Source organism: Heloderma suspectum, chromosome 4 (assembly GCF_057233095.1).
Source record: "Heloderma suspectum isolate Gila_16-S chromosome 4, 16-S_ref, whole genome shotgun sequence".
NCBI lineage: Eukaryota > Metazoa > Chordata > Lepidosauria > Squamata > Helodermatidae > Heloderma > Heloderma suspectum.
The window spans coordinates 23,457,146-23,476,490 of record NC_139461.1 but is presented as its reverse complement, the minus strand read 5'-3'; the positions used below and the strand labels follow the sequence as shown (position 1 = coordinate 23,476,490).

At 44.2% G+C, this 19,345-nt stretch overlaps 1 protein-coding gene across 1 annotated transcript in view; it reads left to right on the top strand.

Moving 5' to 3' along the window:
• Positions 1-19,345, top strand: part of NSMCE2 (NSE2 SUMO ligase component of SMC5/6 complex) — a 290,313-nt gene that overhangs the window by 113,515 nt on the left and 157,453 nt on the right. Inside the window, exon 4 of the mRNA XM_084848824.1 lies at positions 4,212-4,365. Within this exon, the coding sequence (XP_084704950.1) occupies positions 4,212-4,365 (154 nt within the window). The remainder of the gene's footprint in view (positions 1-4,211; positions 4,366-19,345) is intronic.

Genomic DNA, 19,345 nt, shown 5'->3' with positions numbered 1-19,345 from the left:
CAGCCCTAGCCAGCACGTTGTTGTTGTTCAGTTGTTCAGTCGTTAAGTCGTGTCCGACTCTTCGTGACCCCATGGACCATAGCACGCCAGGCCTTCCTGTCCTCCACTCTCTCCCGGAGTTGGTAAAGGAACATGGAAGTTGCAGTCCAACAACATCACAAGTTGCTCACCCAAGATCTAAAGGGAGGATGCCTTACAAACTCCCACATCCCAATGATCTAACAAAAATTCCTGATGGATGACTGTTCAGATTTTTAATCACATTTTATGTGTTTGTTTATAATCTGCCTTTCAGTCCCCTCCAGAAGCCCCTGAGGTAGTTCCCAACATTAATAAAAACAATATATGATACTTAAAACAATAAAGACTAAAAACAAAACAAGCTAAAAACCAGAAGCTAGATATTAAAATCACAGATGGGGGCAGGAACCAAATCAAAGGCTATCTCTTTTCTAGAAGGTTTTAATCTTCCTAAGCAACTTGCTGCCTAACTGAATTCTCCCTGTTAATTTTCTCACTGTTCAAATAAAAAAAACAAGCTACACAGTCAGAAATACTGATTGGCACAGTCCGCCCAGGATGATGACACTACAGACTGCAAGTGGAACTGGGGTTACATATTTGACTGTTCCTCCAGGAGAACACCCTTCCATTTGACAATTTAGCATTCCAGCCACCCTCACCACCCCCTTAATGTGTGGAAAACTTCCAGTCATGTGATTTCCTCCACGTGTATCCTGCAGTAGCACAGCCCTACAAGTGCTGTACCAAACGATATTCCTGAACATATTGTTTGGTTCTAAAGCTACCTTCCCAAAATTTAAAGATTTTTTTCTCTCCTTTGTAGAAATCATGAACAGCCATTCCTCCTTATCTTTTTGACATTCTTTAAATTTATTTGAAAGCTGATGATAGATTTTCCCCTCCCTTTAATCTTTTATTGTTGATAAAGATACTAAGTTATTTTATTCTTACCTTTCTAGACTACTCCTTCTAGACATTCTTCTTGCATAAGCCCCATCTTGCCTGCCTGCCTGCCTGCCTGCCTGCCTGCCTGCCTGCCTGCCTGCCTTCCTTCCTTCCTTCCTTCCTTCCTTCCTTCCTTCCTTCCTTGTTGATGGTTCTTGGCACAGTTGCTTTCATCGCAATTCTGTATGGGAGGAACTTATGCCAAGAGCTTCCATGAACTATGGTATATGCCATCCTTAACATGTTTGGCAGGTTTTGGTAGTTGGGGGAGTCACTTCCAAAGCATGAGAAAGATACAATGTCTGAAGTGGAAATTTATGGATCTCACCTTGATGCCAGGAAGAAACATGCCAATATGTAGAATCTAAACTGGCCATAAAGGTATACGTTAGAAAGTTTATAGCTGAGTTTGTATTTGCATGTATAAATCTTTCAGAAGTTAACGTATTCAAAAGACAAGTTTTGGGGGCATGTCAAATACACCTTCATTGTTGATACTGGGTGAACAAGCCTTTTACGGTTCACTTGTGAGAGTGGTTTTATTTATTTTTCACTCCCTTTAATAGCGAACTCAAGTAGCGAGTGCCAGTAGGATTGGAGCCCAAATGGGGCCACTGAGAAACAAGAGGGAAGTGTCTGCATGCTCAGGGGAGAAAATTAAGGTTTGCAGAAGTACAATGAGAAAAACAAAATACCTAATGGGGCAAAAATACCCAAAGCAGCCCACTAAGGACTGAGCATGTTCAGTAGCCATGGAATGTCAATGGTCAGTTCAAAAAGAAAAGAGGGAAACTGTGTGTGTGTGTGTGTGTGTGTGTGTGTGTGTGTGTGAATGCTTGGCTTGAGCCTCTTATAGTATCCTGGAAGAGGATGTGGCTGGCCAGAACCATCCTGCTAGGAGATGAGAATGCACTGCAACATTTTGTTGCAGGTCCCACTTGCTTATGTTGAATATTTATAGACTGCTTTTCAGCACAGAGTTTTCAAAGCGATTTACATAGTAGAAGGACCCTGACTTTTCTTGGAAGCATATCTGGGTTTCATCAAAGATAAGACAATCAGAAGTGGTGGCCAAGCTTCTCTGAAACACAAGCACTCCTGACATTTGCAGCTATATGAGAAACTGTTAGGAGTGACTAGTGTAAAGCCACCATCGGATACAACCTGAATTTAATAAGTAGTACTTTTTAAATGTTCAAAGTGTTTCATATACTTTTTTCTTGGGGATCTTACTTACTCCAGTCCTGTGAGGTAGCTCAGTATTACCCTCATATTGCAGATTCCAAGGGTGTCCATAATTCCTACTTTCACTGAGGTTCAGCAAAGTTATGGTAGCTTCAGTTTCCATGCCTTTAACTCCTGTGCCAAATTTCTACACCTCCATTAACACACTTGCAGCTAAGTGAGGTCCAGACAACTGCAATTTTGCTTGTCCTACTCCCAAACCACACACCACTTCACTAGGCTCCAGCTCCTTGCACATGGATGTAGGCAGAAACCCTAATACTGTGCCTCATTTTGGAGCATTCCTTTTTACTTGTACAATAGTCCAGGTGGCATGTCCAGCTTTGTCATGTGGAAATGCAGAAGCATTTATCAGCCTCCATTTGACATGGCCTTGGAGCGTGACTGTAATAACTGCTGCCTACTTGACTGTCTTGGAGCACCCATTGTTGTAGAAGTTATTTGGCCAAAGCATTGTCATTATTGGAGAAATGATTGGCTTCTACCAGGAGATCATTTGAGGTGTGTACATGTGTGTGTTTCTGTCCACACCTAAAACAATGTGCATCTGAATTTCTCTGCAGTTTCTCTTGGATTACGTTTTGAGAAATGGCATCTGGTTAACACTAGCTAGGGCTGTTGCCCAGTTAAAGAAATCTTAGTTCTGTAATCACATGAATATATTTATTTAATTCAAATATGTATGGAGGTGGGGTGGACTGGAGATGCCTGCTGGGGAGGGCAGCAGAGGAGACCTGAGGTATGTGTGTGTACCCTGAAAACCTTGAATCATTTGCATATTGCTTTAGAGCACTGTTTTTCAAACTGTTCCAGATAACTGAGACTTCCTCAGACACTTAACAGAGATTCCTCAGGGAGAAGCTTGGTAATGGCCAACAAGCTTCCTGGAAAAGCTCACATATCCTTGCTACTCTTTCCTTGCATTGTGCAGCCACAGGTGAGTGTTTGGTTGTTCTAGATCAGCCTTCCCCAACCTGGTGCCCTCCAGATGTGTTGCACTACAACTCCCATCATCCCCAGCCAATAATGGGAATTGCGGTCTAATACATCTGGAGGGCACCAGGTTGGGAAATGTTGTTCTAGGTCATACTCTCAGGACACTTGGGGTGGCAAGGAGGCCCCAAAGGCTCGGACAGTGCTGCACATGAACCCAGTGTGCACCCTAGAATACACTCCAGAACTTACACATGTCAGTCTTGCGCTCAGAGAGCTACATATAGATATTCTTGATCTATTCTCGGAACAAGTGGCAGGCATCCTTACATCTGCAGGACATCCATGTTAAGACTTCTTCCTGGCATCCCACCCATTCAGTCGGGGGCTCAAGGATGGAAAATGCTTTCTGGGCAAACGTGATGCTTTTGAGATAGCAGACGCTACATTAAGGGATCCTTCCTTCTGCCTCCAGAATATACTATCCATATATTGGCAAAGGGGGTGGGAATCACGGGCTGCATGGGGTCTCCCCTCTCCAAGGAGCATAGAGTGGTATGTTCATACATTCTGATGGCTTAATTTTTTGAAGCACAGTTTGACCCTTTCCATAGCATGGTAATATGCCTTGATGAGCCCCGTTTGGTAAAGGACTACCAAATAGGCTTCATTTCTGGTGACTTTTTCTAATGTGTTTGTTCTGCTCTCTGTCTCTTCGTTGGTAGCCTTAAAATTCTCACGCACCTGCAAAACTAATGCTGTTCTGCATCATAAATATTTTTACTGTTGTCTCTTTTGAATTCTCCATTCTAATCAGGAGCAAGTCAGTGACAAAGTGCAGTGATCAGATTTTAACAAGAACTGCGGCATGTATAAGTAACCAATTCTACCTCCTTATAATTCCAGAATGTTTAGCTCTTTGATGGGAGCTTGATACTGGGGAAAGTCTCATAAATTTACTGCTACTTCATCTGGCTTTTCCCCTTCACAGTGGGCTGAAAAGGAAAAGGGTGGTCTAGCAACTAACAGGGTTGCCTCTAATCTTTTTTTTTTTTTTTTTACAGATAAAGCACAATAAAGCGGACATGGAACCAGATTTAAAACATGTAGTCGAAGAGAAGTTTAAAGCCCTGGAAAGCACAAACAGTGACCTTGATTTGCAAAGAAATGAGAAATTTGTCCTTTTTAAGGAGCAGCTGAAGCAAATGAAGGCTCAGTGTAAGTCTTTGCTTTATCTTTAGACTCAGAAAGTTCTGAACAAGTACAAACAGCTCGTCCCCTCTCCTACATCAGTCCCTCACTGTGGACCTAGAGTGGGGGAAATGCCTGCTCTGCTGGCTCCTCAGCAAGACAGGAATTCAACCTCCCTGTTCCTCCACCCCCAGAATCTGCCTGTGCAGGATGAACAATGGTGCAGCTAGGTAAATTTAGATCCTGGACTTAATGATCACACTGAAGCTTCCCCTTTTGGACAGCCACCTGTATTACTCCAGTTATGAAGTGCACAACTAACATTTCTCTTCTCCTCTCCCCACCATTCCATTCCATGCTTTGCAACTGCTTTTACATTCCTAATATGTTAGAGCCCCCCCATCCCCACCTGTTGCCAACCCTGATTAAAAAATAAATACTCTTGAGCATATGCAGGTTTGCATTTGAAACTCGCTTAAATCAGAGCATCATCATGACTACAGGAATAAAATGAAGTTTGGTTCTGCTGCCGTGATGCTAAATACATTTACTTTGGAATAAGCACCATTTTGTTTCAGAAAAGAATTAATTTTTTAAAGTAAAAATAACCATGTACATGCCTGTCCAGCTGGCCCATAACTATATTTTTTTTTAAATAAAAAGCAATAAAGGATGCTGTGGCAACCAGCGCCAGCATCAGTGGACTCTGGCATGCCCATGCTGGCCCAGGTGGTGATGCCAGATCTGTTTGCCACCACCTCTATCACCTGTCACTGTCTGGGTATTCATTTGGGGGCCCCCTAGGCTGCAAGGCACTGGACTTTGGCCTTGAGGTCCAGCTCTAGCTGCACCATTGAAGATAGGGATGTGCAATGATGGGAATTCTATTCCATTTAAGCCTGACAGGATTCCGCAGTGTTTCAGTTCTGGTAAGTGGTAGCAGATTGTTATTTGCGCAAATATTTTTTGAGCGGAAATTTGAAATTTGCACAAGCAGTGTTGTAATTTTTTAAAAAATATTTTTTAATTGACGATCGTGTGCAAGTGCACACTATCGCAAGACCGCTGGTCTGCTATGTAGTCCTGCAGAGGCATGATCCTAGGGATGCTGGAGAATTCCGCCACGGACTCAAGTGAGGCCGGATTCTTTAGAATCCGCCCCCCCCCCCCGGAGTCCTTGGCGGAACAGCCTCCCCCCTGCCACCCCCTGAAATCCCCCCCAGAACGGACCTACCTGGTGGTGGATGCGGCGGCGGATGCAGCTCGTCTTCCGGCTGCTGCCGGACTGCTGCAGCTGTCATAGCGGCCGCCATTTGCGTGCCTGCATTAGGCTGTGATAGGCTACTTAAATACTTACGTAGCCTATCATGGCAAAGAGCAGGGGCGCAAATGGCAGCCGCTACATCATTTGCGCCCCTGCTCTTTGCCTTAATAGGCTACATAAGTATTTATGTAGCCTATCACGGCAAAAGGCAGGGACGCAAATGGCATAGCGGCCGCCATTTGCGTCCCTGCCTTTTGCCGTGATAGGCTACATAAATACTTACGTAGCCTATCACAGCCTAATGCAAGGATGCAAATGGCGGCTGCTATGACGGCCGCCGTTTGCAGCTGCAACAGCCTGGCAGCGGCCGGAAGTCCGGCTGCGGCTGGCCCCGGCTGGCGGCTCTGCAGCCTTGCTGTGGAGCAGAACCAGCTGGGAAGGATTCCGGGGGGAGGGACGGATTGTCTCCCCCCCACCGCGGATGCCCCGGACCGGAAGAAGGTAAGGGATTCATACATCCTTACGTGTTCCCCTCTTGTCAATATCCTTGTCAGTTTCATTCTCTCCACACACTACTTCATTTAGTTTAGCAGAGCCATATTCCCTATTTGTCAAAGAGCTTGTCAATTTCATCCTCCAGTTTGCACTTCCCCAGCAAAAGTGGGAGGGGGAAATTGATGAGTATAGAATATGGCTCTGCTGGGCTAAAGGAAGTAGCTGTGGAGAAGATGAAACTGACAAGGATATTGACAAGAGGGGAATACGCCTCTGTGGGGCTATATAGTAGACAGGTGGATTTGCAATTGTGCGCAGTGGCGCAAGATCTTCATTTTTTTCCCCCAAGCATGACACCACTAACGCAAATTTCAAGATCCCCCTGCCCCCAAATTGCCACCATTAAAAAAACACGGAATCTGTGTTTTGGCTCAACTCGCTACAGATCCAGTTGACACCAGCAGGGGGAAACTGAACAAAATCTCCAGGGCAGAACCGGAAAAATCCATCACATTTTCACCCCCCAAATGAAATTCTCATACATCCCTAATTGAGGATGAGCAAGGGGAAGCAGGATGTTGCCAAAGTCCCAATTAGGATTTTTTTTTATTGGAAACCGCAGCAGAGCTTGTCCACGTTTCACATTTGTTTATGTCATCTGTTTAAAATTTGTGTGAAATTTGTGCCAAACAGATTCCTGTGATACTCTGGTTTGAATAAATAGGTAGACTTAAATATATTCTACAGAAGCCCAATTTCATTTTAATTCACTAGAGAATTGTTTCAAGCACAAAAGACAACAATCATGGACCAAGCTGTGATTTGCATTTCCCTCATAGCACTCAATAAAACAAATCACTTGGTGCAGTTAAATGCATAGCAGTAAGTAATAAGCAATGATTTTCCTGAGTCTCTCTCACGGTACTTGCCTTATTTGCATACATATATAATGTAAATCTTACTTCACATCCCTTTTTTAATGTTTGAAGGTGAGCTTTTTTATTTTTATTTTATACATATGCCATATTCTCTTTTTTGATAGGATCTTTAAAAAAAGATTAGGTAAGCTGTTTTCATTTTGTCACTCTAACAAATTGCTCCCGTTTCACAACCCAGGATGTGTTGCAACCCTAAGGAGACCTTTGCTTTAATCATGGAACTATATTGTTGGAAAATGCTTACAGTGTCTGTTCCCAGGTTTACAGCTTGTGCACATGAACCATGTAACACTGCAACGTATTAAAATCCTTATGGCCTAATTCAGTAGCTTTCAAATATTGCTCTGGGGAACTACAGGGTTTCTGGGAAAGTTTATCAGGGGCTTCCCTTAGTGAGAAGTTTGAGAGTGGTGGGCGAGATTCCCTGGAAGGGTGGTGGCCAGCCACTACTGAATTTCCCCTGACATGCGTGGCCACAAGGAGTTTTGGGGTTGACCTAGGATACATTCCAAGTTCCCAAGGGTCAATAAGGAGGCCAAACACACCAAGCAAACATGCTGTGTGAGTTGGTCATGCACCTTAGCGTACAGTCAGGGCCATAAATATTGGAACAAGGATAACTGTTTTGGCAGTTGGCCTCTGTACACCACCACACTGAAGTTGAAAGGAAACACACCCAGATGGGAGCGAAGTCAGGAGTTTCAGCTATAATTCAAGGGGTTTGACAAAAGTAGGGCACTAACCATTCAGGAAGGACAGCCAGTGGCATACCCCCCCCCATCGTTGGTGGCTCATAAGTAATGGAACAAACAAACATCATTTCAAACTTAAGGATCGCCTTGAATACCTGGATGAAAATCCTTGGCAGTCAATGACTGCCTGAAGTCTGGAACCCATGGACATGGCCAAATACTGAGTTTCCTCCCTCGAGATGCTTTGCCAGGCCTTCACTGCAGCTGCCTTCAGCTGCTGCTTTTTTGTGTGTCTTTCTTCCTTCAGTCTTGTCTTCAGTAAGTGAAAAGCATGCTCTATTGGGTTGAGATCAGGTGACTGACTTGGCCATTGAAGAACATCCCACTTCTTTGCCTTGAGAAACTCTTGGGTAGCTTTTGCTGTATGTTTTGGGTCATTGTCCATCTGCAATATGAAGCGGCATCCTATCAGTTTGGCAGCATTCGGCTGAATCTGAGCAGAAAGTATAGCCCTATACACTTTGGAATTCATCCTGCTGCTTTTATCAGGTCATCAGTAAACACCAGTGATCCAGTTCCATTGGCAGCCATACGTGCCCATGCCTTAACACTGCCTCCACCATGTTTGACAGATGATGTGGTATGCTTTAGATCATGAGCTGTTCCTTTCCTTCTCCATACTTTTCTCTTCCCATCATTCTGGTACAAGTTAATCTTGGTTTCATCAGTCCAAAGAATCTTATTCCAGAACTGGGCAGGCTTTTTTTAGGTGTTTGCTGGCAAAGGCTAATCTGGCCTGTCTGTTCTTGAGCATTACCAGTGGTTTGCACCTTGTTGTGAAGCCTCTGTATTTACATTCATAAAGCTGACTCTTGACTGTAGATGTTGACAATGACATGCCTACCTCTGCAAGAGCATTCTTGACCTGGCTAGATGTTGTGAAAGGGTTCCTCTTCACCATGAGCAGAATTCTGCGGTCATCCACTTTAGTTGTCATCCATGGTCTTCTAGGCCTTTTGCTGTTGCTGAGCTTGCCAGTTAATTCCTTCTTTTTCAGGATGTTCCAAACTGTTGTATTGGCCATGCCCACTGTTTTTGCCATCTCTCTGATGGGTTTATTTTGTTTCCTCAGCCTAATAATGGCCTCCTTCACTCGCATGGACACCTCTTTGGACATATTGGGAGTTCCAGGGAACAGCTCCCAAATGCAAATGTAACACTCAGAACCACCTCCAGGCCTTTTATCTGCTTGATTGGTCATGGAGTACCCAGAAAAGAGGCCACACCTGGCCATGCAGCTGCTTGTCAGCCATTCGTTCCATTACTTCTGAGCCACCAATGATGGGGGTGTGTGTATGCCACTGGCTGTCCTTCCTGAATGGTTAGTGCCCCACTTTTGTCAAACCCCTTGAATTACAGCTGAAAGTCCTGACTTCACTCCCATCTGGGTGTGTTTCCTTTCAACTTCAATGTGGTGGTGTACAGAGGCCAACTGCCAAAATAGTTATCCTTGTTCCAATATTTCTGGCCCTGACTGTATATCCCAGAAAACTCTATAGCAAGAGTGCAGAATCCCTTTTACTCCAAGGGCTAAATTTCATTTCAGAGAAGCTCCCGGGGGATGCATTCCAGTGGTTGGCAGGGCCAAAGGGAAAAGGGCCGGGGACAAAAATACTAGCATATTGCTGCCCATAACTAAGCTTTAGAAAACACATTTCAACCTTTTAGAATGGAGAAAGAACTGCACAAAATTTGAGAAACTGCCAAACAATCAGTGGTTGGGGAAAAGCGGGTGGTGCCAGGGTAATGGGGCATGGCTTTCTGGGGAGCCCTAGAGAGCCAGATTGGAACCCTTAGAGGGCCAGATTTGGCCCCCGGGGCTGCTCTTCAGCATGCAGGAGATCTGTAGCAGTTGGTTGGTAGTTCTTCATCATACAGCTTGATGTGGAAAGGATTTTCTGAAGGGAGAGGATTTTGGAAACAACTGGCCCAACTCATTTCAGTCCTCCAGGTAACAACATTTTGCGAGTTACTGTAGTACTGTTCCTACATGGGAGAGCGAATGAGCAATTGTAAGCTGTAGACAATGTTTCTGTCTTTGGCTCAATGAGCATAAAGAGCTATTTGAAAATATTCTAATCTTTGAGTAATGGGAGAATATCTGCAGGGCTTGGGGAGAGGGGAAACTTTTCAGTTGTCATATCAAGCTGTGGTTCAAACCATGTCAACAATAATAGGCAGGGCATGGTCTGAAGGTATGCGATGTAGCAAATTTGCTAAAGCTAAGCCAGTCTGGGTCTGGCCAGTGTTGTAAAATAATTGTTTTACCTTCCATCCCCTGTTCTAGTCTTCTGATTTTATCAACGATTTACCAGCTGGTATGTCAGGTACTGCCAAAGTAACAAGCTAATGATTTGTAGGAAAAAAGCAGAGTGTCTATGGTCACACATTTTTTTTTAGTGGCAAGCAGTGTGTGGAATTGTCAAAACATGGCAGCTACATGGTGGCAGCTATGTTTTCCTCTTGAGCCTTGAGTTTCCTTTTCACCTTTGTGCTTTGTCTTCATACAGGACATAGTTTGACTTTGAAATTCGCTATCACATGATGTAGTAATGGCCACCAATTTGGACAGCTTTAAAAGGGGATTAGATAAATTCATGGAGGATCAGGCTATTAATAGCTACTAGTCTGATGGTGATATATGACATTCAGTATCAGAGGCGGTATGCCTATGTACACCAGTTACTGGGGAACATGGGAGGGAAGGTGCTGTTGTACTCATGTCCTGCTTGTGGGTTTCCGTAGGCAGCTGGTTGGCCACTGTGTGAAGAAAATGCTGGACCAGATGAACCCTTGGTCTGATCCAGCATCGTTCTTATGTTCTTTTTACCCATGATGCTGCATAATGTTCAGTTCCTTGTCATCACAAAGCATTGGGCTTTGGAGATGTTTCAGAACTCTAAAAGAGCTGTTGGCGCTTCTCCAGGACTTAAAACTGCAAGTTGCAGACCTTGTGCCAGTGTAATTTTCACTCTCTGCATAACACTAAATTGCTGCTGCCTAGCCATTATGTTTAATTTCTCATTTCCAGGTGTTTGTATCTCCTGAAGCTGAAAGCTATAATAACTGAAGCTAGGCCTGTTTCCCACCCTGCCGTTGCCTGCAAAAGAGGTGCACGCCTTTAACTTATCTTAAAGTTTTGGTCATGTGACCAAGGTTTTCAAGCACTTGGATTATTGGAATTCCTTAATGAACTCTGTGGCTGACCTTTAATAGAGAAGCAGAAGGTTTTAGAGGGGCATCAGTTTCTGCGGCCTGACACTGATATGGCTGAATAACTTTTCTTTCACTTATTCGCTTTTTGTTTTAAGCCTATCAGGGGGAAAGCTGAAAACTGCACAGTTGCATCCTGTTCAGGTTAGATACATTAGATCTCTTAGGCTGTATTTATCTAACAGATTGTACTAATACTCATTCCCTCTCTCCAGGGAATCTTGGGATCTGTATTTCTGTGACAGGGTGGGGGACTAGGGAGATCTAAATAAGGGTTTAACCCAATGTCACACTAGTGGAGGTCCGTTTGCACAATCGGTTTTTCTCCTCTCCTCCTCCTCCTACAGCAGCTGGTCCAAAAATCTGCTCCGGCGGGTTTCCCAGTCCTTTGGAGCAGATTTTGCGGAAGTGTGAGAAGCTGGGGGGTGGGGGGGATCATCTCCCTCTCAGTTCCTCTGACAGAACTGCTTCTATTGGTGGAATGAAATTGTTGGATACAACCCAGAGAATTCACAGCAGCTTCACCAAATTACAGTACTGCAGTTGTTTGGGGATTTCCATGATAGTTCAAATAGTATAAAACCAATAAAGGTTTGTAGTATAGATCTACCCTCCCTCTCTTTCTCTTTGTAACTAAATCTGCCAGTTCTATAACAATGCACAAAAGTCTGAATGATAGCCCTTGCTGATGAAGGAATTGAACTTCCACTTAATTGAAATGTATGAGTAGTCCTAATGATATTGCAGGATTTCAATATTAGAAATTAAGGAAAATTTAGCCCTCAGGAACCTAGGAGCGAGTTCATACATGCATGAGTTCCTGGTTTGCACACAATGCTCAACACCCCAGGTTTTCTTACTGGGTTGTTTAGCCATTCCTACTTGCAGCTCAATTAAAAAATTGCTTGATTTGTCACCTCTTCACTTGCAGTTAAATGTGTTAATTGACTCAGTTGAAAAGCATTGCGTTGGAGGAGATGAGGTAGGTCTTCAAAGCTTTCCTGAAGACTTCCAAGGAAGGGGCTTGACGAACCCCTGATGGAAGCCTATTGAAGAGGTGAGGGGCCACCACTGAAAAGGTGCTCTCCCTTGTACTCACTAGCCCAACTGCCCTTGGCAGAGAGCAGGGGAGGCCTCTATTGATGACTTCAGACTGTGAGCAGGCTAGTATGGGAAAAGTTATTTCTGGGGTGTTTGATTTGCAATAGCCCCATTCACACATGCAAATCATCACCATTGCAGTCACCATGAGATGAGTATGTGTGTGTGAACCTGCTAGTCATGGCTTAATACTGGAAATGTAACTGGAAAGCTCCTAAGGAAACTAATGCTTTGGAGCAGAGGACAAGGGATTTGGGTTTGTGAGTGAGATTGGTGTTGTTCTTGGGTTATGATGCTGGCTTGTTAGGAGAACAAGTCAGGGATCCCGGTTTGAATGTAACACCAAACAAACCATGAAGGGAGGCTTCCTGGTTTGTTTAGTTGCTCCGGCTGGCTAGAGGAGCCAAGCAAGAGCAATTGAGCAGCATGCACCAGCTATCCGCAAGTTATACATGAATGCATGCAAAATGAGCCAACACAAACCTGAGGCTCATGTGGTGATCTTTGGTCAGTTACCATCTCTCAGCCTAACCCACCTCACAGGGTTGTTGTGAGTATAAGATGGGGAAGAAGCATGTACACCAACTTGCCCTCCTTGGAGAAAAGCTGGGATAGAAATATAACAATAATATATATGTCCCCCCGCTCTGCAAAGGTCATCACCCTCTCACTCCCCCACCCACTCCCAGTGCCACTTCTGCATTAAAAATTCTCCCCTTCTTTTAAAAAAGAAATAGTGTATGCCAGGAATATGTTACAGGTGTTTGTACATAAAAGTGGCTAGCCTCTGTGCAGCCTATGCTGGGGACAGACAATATTGCAGGGGGGATGTGTGCTTCTCCAGAAGTTGTTGAACTCCAACTCCCATCATCCCTGACTATTGCTGGCTGAGGCTGATGGGAGCTAAGGTCCAACAACATCTGGAGGCCCACAGGTTCTTCACCCCTACAATACAGGATAGCTGCCACCTTCACGCCCAGCTTGTGAGCTCCCAGAGGCATCTTGCTAGCTGTGGTTTGATACAGAATGCTGGGCTTGATGGCCCTTTGGTCTTATTGAGAGCAAATGCACAGGTTTACAAACTCTCTTTTTCTCTCCCATATGCACACATGCACATACATGCACACGCATACATGCCATAAAGAAAGGTATACATTGGTGTGGTTCAGACATAACAGTAGAATGATGTGTGTGTGTGTGTGTGTGTGTGTGTGTGTGTATATATATATGGATATCAGTTTATAACCGTTGATATGCTGGTCCTCCATGAAACCTGTCTAATTCCTTCTAATAGTCATCTAATTGAGAAGCTGTCACCACCACTTGCGATCATGCATTTTGTACATTGAGTATGCACTGTGCAAAGAAGCACTTTTGTCAATCTCAGTCCCTACTTCCCAGCAATTTTGCTGGTGACCTTAAATATTTATTTATTTCAATACCTTTTTATCCTGCCTTGTCCTCCAAGCAGTTTAGAATGGCATAGGTGGTGTGTTCACGTCCCCCACCTATTTTATTTTCACAACAACCCTATGAGGTAGGTTAGGCTGAGAGAACATGTGTTCTGTTCTGCCTCTGTTGTGGTGAGCACTTAGCACCATTGGCTGCTGGTGAGACCTGGGCTACAGAGTTCCATTATTGATCAGGTCTTTACCAGGTTTTTTGGTGAGGTAGATTTTCCAGGAAGGTAGGAATGGGCATGGGGGGCAGCACCCCAGAGAACTCCAAGTGGTGCTGGGCTGGAAGCCAGACAAGCTTGTGTGTATGTTGTGCCAACAAGCAGAAGATTGTGACTTCACCTTAAGTAGGGGTTTGGCTTGCTTTGGGCTGGTTAGCCCTGCTTCCACCCTAAGTATGCATAGGATTGCAGTCTTGGTCAGACTTTATTTCTAAACTAAAAAGCTCCAGGCATCTTCGCCTTTCCTTACTTGGTAGGAGTAGGCATTCTGGTGCCCTAGAGATGTTTTGGACTACAACTCCAGTCAGTCCCAGCCATGATGCCAAATGGTCAGGGATTATGGGAGTTGTAGTCCAAAACATCTGGAGGGGACCTGTCAACTCTTCTGCTGTAGGGGCACTTCTGAAGCAAGTCTGTCTGTCTGTCTGTCTGTCTGTCTTGATTTGCCAATCAGTTTCAGGCAGTATGTTTTGCAAAGGCATGATAAGTCAAAACCAAAGTGAATGTTGATGTGGAAGTAGATCACTTATGGATACATTATTGGTTTGGCAGTCTTCATTTTCTCACAACAACAAAGGCTCTAGAGTGTAGTGTATGCAAGGCAATAACTGCATATGTAATGGAGCGTCTCTGCCCTTGCTGCAGGGGGAATAAATATCTGCTTTGGAAATATTAGAAAGGCAGAGTTTAAATGGGGACTTAAGGCATTTTGCAAGGAGAGAGGCAGAACCAGACTGAATGCTAATGGAACATATAATATAACATGCTGATTTGTATTTGCTCTTAAACTATGGTTGCTGGGGAGTGTCAGATCTATTTGCTTGAAAGCCCCAACTCTGGCAGGAGTTGTGTCTTCAAAAATCCTCACATGGATACAGTAGGGATAGGACAATAATAGGGATAGTAGTGGAATGGATTCTCTTTTTAAATTAATAAGCCATTCACCTGGAGATTCCAAGCAAGAATGAAAATAATAATATTAATGAACAAAGCTGTTGCCTGATTAAAGAAATCTTAATGTATAAATCAGGTGAGTTTTAATCCATTAATCATGAACCTGCATACATGTGCATATGGCTAAAACAATTGTTTTGAAGCGGGCAGGGGGGAAGCACAGTTTCTTTCCTTTTAGATAACTCATGCATTTATCACTGCAGGTGCCATCTTAGAAGAGGCAGTCTGCCCTTTATGGGAGTGAAGGGGGTCTGCAGTCTTCAAATACTTACATTAAGGCTGCAGTCAGGGGTCAACACATCTTGGCTTGCCTTGATAGACAGCCAAAATTTGTTCTCTTCATGACCCTATCCTTATGTTGTCCCCACTTCAGAGGGGAAGGGGACAGGGTCATCAGTTGTTTTGCTGAGCTCAAGACACCCAGTACAGCTGTGGGCTTTGTGTGTGTGCATCCTTGCCTCCTCCACAGCTGATAAGCTTGGCACTAAACCTTGGACACTCCGATAACATCAAGAAGTCTCCAAGTGTCGTTGAGGTTCACTGTAACATCCGGAGACCCCTCTCATTTTCCCTGCACTTTGGAAATCACCCTGGCATCATGGAAAGCCTTCATGTTTATTTAGGCACAGAAAAAGGGCTCTCTCTGGTTTTTTGCTCTTGCCAGAGCAAAAGATCTACTCTCCACTGACAAAGATCTTTGGCTGCAATCCTGTACTCACTTGCCTAGGAGAAAGTCCTTTTGAACCCAGTGGTACTTACTTCTGAATAGGGCTGTGCTGTAAAAATAATTAACATTTTTAAAATGCTACTTGATTAATTGGCAATGCCTTTTTAGCTGATTTTAAGCTTTAATCAATTTATTTTGCCAGTTTGATTAACTAAAGTTTGCAGAATTGTTGTTGTTGTTGTTATTTTAGCGTGTTCAGATAATTTCTCATATATTATTTTTAAAATCCTTTCTAACAACCCTAACAATTATTAGCCCCATCACGGAGATGGAGGGGAAGGGGTGGATTGACACTGAGAGCAAGTGGCTTCAGTGTGTTCACGACAGAGGGTGATACTGAAAGCATGGGCTTCCTGATTTGTAGCTCAGCCAGTGCACCACTGCAGCCTCTCTCGTGCACTGGCATCTCTCTGAGATAGGACCAGTGAACAAGCAGCAACAAGCAGCCGCACCATGCATTGCAGCTTATCTGATTATTTTCCTTAACACCCCAGGAAATTTGGGCGAGATAAGAAGCAGTATTTCCATTTGACAGGTGATACGTCTGAGGCAGAGATGTTAATCTGTTCATTCAGTGCCACTTGTTGACTCGTTCATAGAATGAAGGGCCTTGCCCTCTCAGCATTTTCTAACATTTGAGATTTCAACTGTCATTCATTGGCTGTAAAGATGTTACCAACCTGCCTATGGTTGCAGTCAGTTGGTTTGTCCTCTGGGCCCATGTGCTGCGAATAGTCTCACTTGTTTTAAATAGGCACATTGCTGTGCCACTGGAAGATGTGGCTGCTGAAAGGTGGTCAAGATGCCAGGCTCTCCTACCTCATCCATTATCCCATCCCATCTCCCACGTCCCCTTTCTTTACCCATTTTAACCTTGGGCTACACCGATGTGAAGTCATGCTGCTTTCTGTTATCAGCTATCTGCATTGCATCACTGCAGAGACATTTATGTGTGCTCTTATGCCACTTGGGCTGGTTCTGCACATGCAGCAGTACAAGGCAGTGGCATAGAAAGTTGCATTTCAGATTGCAAGTGGGGAAAACCATTTTTGAATGCTTCCCCTCCTTGAAAAGCAAACTACTCCTCTATATGTAGGCATGTAGCAGATAAGGCTCAGAGGTTCCAGAACAGAGAGATTCTCCCTGCTGTTCTAAGTTGCAAAGAGGTTTTCTTTTTCCTTTTAAACAAAGGAGGAGGATTTTAAAAAGCGGAGTTTCCCCAACTACAATATGAAATGGTACAGTCCATTCTACTACCACATTCCATTCTACCACCGTTTTACCCCCTCATTAACCCACATTTGACTCAGGTGGGTAAACATGTGTCTGGGCTATACCATGTCACACTGCAGGTGTGGGCTCACACAGCTGAATGTACCTCCATGCAAATAAGCCTCCACATATAGAAAATTGACTACAGGATCAGACTCAAAGAGTGCTTATCAGTGGGACCTTCTCAAACTGGGGAAATGTAACAAGCGGGGTACCGCAGGGCTCAGTCCTGGGCCCAGTGCTCTTCAACATTGTTATTAACGACTTGGATGAGGAGGTGCAGGGAATGCTGATCAGATTTGCAGATGACACAAAATTGGGCGGGATAGCTAATACCCTGGAAGACAGGAACAAATTTCAAAGTGATCTTGATAAGCTGGCATGGTGGCCAGAAAACAACAGAATGAAATGTAATAGGGATAAATGCCAAGTTCTGCACCTAGGAAAAAGAAACCAAATGCACAGTTACAAGATGGGGGATACGTGGCTCAACAATACTACAAGCGAGAAGGATCTTGGAATTGTTGTAGGTCACAAGCTGAATATGAGCCAACAATGTGATGTGGCTACAAAAAAGGCAAATGGTATTTTGGGCTGCATTAACAGAAGTGTAGCTTCCAGATCATATGAAGTACTATTCCCCTCTACTCAGCACAGGTTAGGCCTCATCTAATTGGAATTTTACTGTTTACTCATCTAACTGGAATTTTACTGTTCTGTTTCCCTGGTCAGTCCATCAGTCAAATAAATAATACAAATGATTTATCATTTTTAGACAAAGTTACATGTTTAATTGGTGATGTCTTTTCAGTTGGCTTTGAATGTTTTTAATCTCTTACTCTAGTTGATTTAAATCATTAAAGGTTGCAGCAGCAGCAACAAGAAGAACAACAAGAACAATAGTAATACCGTAGAGCAGGAGTAGGTGACTTGCTGTCCTCAAAATGTGTTGGACTACAACTCCCATCAGCCCCAGCCAGCATGGTCAATGGTAGGGGATTGTGGTAGTTCAAAATATCTGCAGGGCACTAGGTTGCCTACCCGTGCTTTAAAGGGTTCAGATAACTTCTCATATATTACATTTTTGTAATCCTTTCTAACAATCTGTAAGTAAATCAGAATATTTAAAGCATTAGTTTATTAGAACAGTGATCTTCACAATTTTTCAGGCAGGAGCAACTTTGGCTCTAGGAACCACCTAGAAATAATTTGGGGGACCTTTCCTAGACCATGGGTGGGTGGGTTGGGGGGGTGCTCCCATCCCTCCCTCAGTCAAGTGTTGCTACACTGTGTCTCGGATTCAGATGGAGGCTTTTGCAGGCCTCTCTGCCCTGTCCCTGTCCTTTTGTCCATGTAATGCTGCAACGGTCAATCACCGTTGAAATTGAAAAGTTGTCACAGAGAAGAAGGCCAGGATCTCTTCTTGATCATCCCAGAGTGCAGGACATGGAATAATGGGCTCAAGTTACAGGAAGCCAGATTCTGGCTGAACATCAGGAAAAACTTCCTGACTGTTAGAGCAATACGACAATGGAACCCATGACCTAGGGAGGTGGTGGGCTCTCCCACACTGGAGGCGTTCAAGACAAGGCTGGACAGCCATCTGTCAAGGATGCTCTGACTTGGATTCCTGCATTGAGCAGGGGGTTGGACTCGATGGTCTTGTAGGCCCCTTCCAACCCTACTATTCTATGATTCTATGATTCTACCAGGCAGGCAAATTCCAACAGGTTCACTTAGTCCTTGGACTGGGATGCATCTTTCTCTCTTCATTGAGAAAATACTCTGCTCCACTCAATGCTGCAAAATCTCCCAGTGCAGGTCCATGGTGCTCTGTCCCTTGCTTGCGCATGTGATTTCCTTTCAGCACCTGTGCAGAACACCACTGCAGCTAACCAATCACGTTGCTATTTGCCTCTTGGGCTCTTCCCACAGCACAGCTAATTGGCTGATTGCTCCTGCATTCTCCTCTTTCCCCCAGACCTGTCTTACTGCTGACGAGTGGCAGGTCTTCTGACTCCCCACCACCCAAGCCTCCTCCGGTAGCTCAGATCACACCAGCCAGCTACCACTGATGCAAACAACAAGGCAAAGCTGGAGAGGTCCTGCTCAGAGGGAGCAGCTGCTGGAAAAACAGGGAGAGAGCACAAGTGAATGAAAAAGAGAGGCAGAGAGCTGAAGAACACTGTACTGGAACTAAAACATAGAGAATTATACTTACAAAGCCTACCATCTTCCAGAAGACTCCAGCATTCAGTAGCCCCTAGAATCTTTACAACATCACACAAGATCAAACTGAGGCCTTGTCTCCCCTCCACAGCAAACGCAATGAACTTGATGGCAATCATGACTCTTGAGTGTTTATGAACTGTGTAGGATGGCCAGCTTTTGTTTACAAAAAAAGGACACCTAGAGCTATAATTGCCTCTGAGAATATGCGGAGTTCCTTTAGAAAGGGAAAGAATAACAATAGTAAGAATGAATGCAAGGGCAAAGTGCCCCTGGGCATGTGCAAAATGCTTTTGTTTTGTTGAAAGGAATGCTTCCTTGACTGTCTCTAGACTCTGGAATCTGGTGTCCTGCACCTCAGCTGGCCCCCCTAGACTGCTCGTG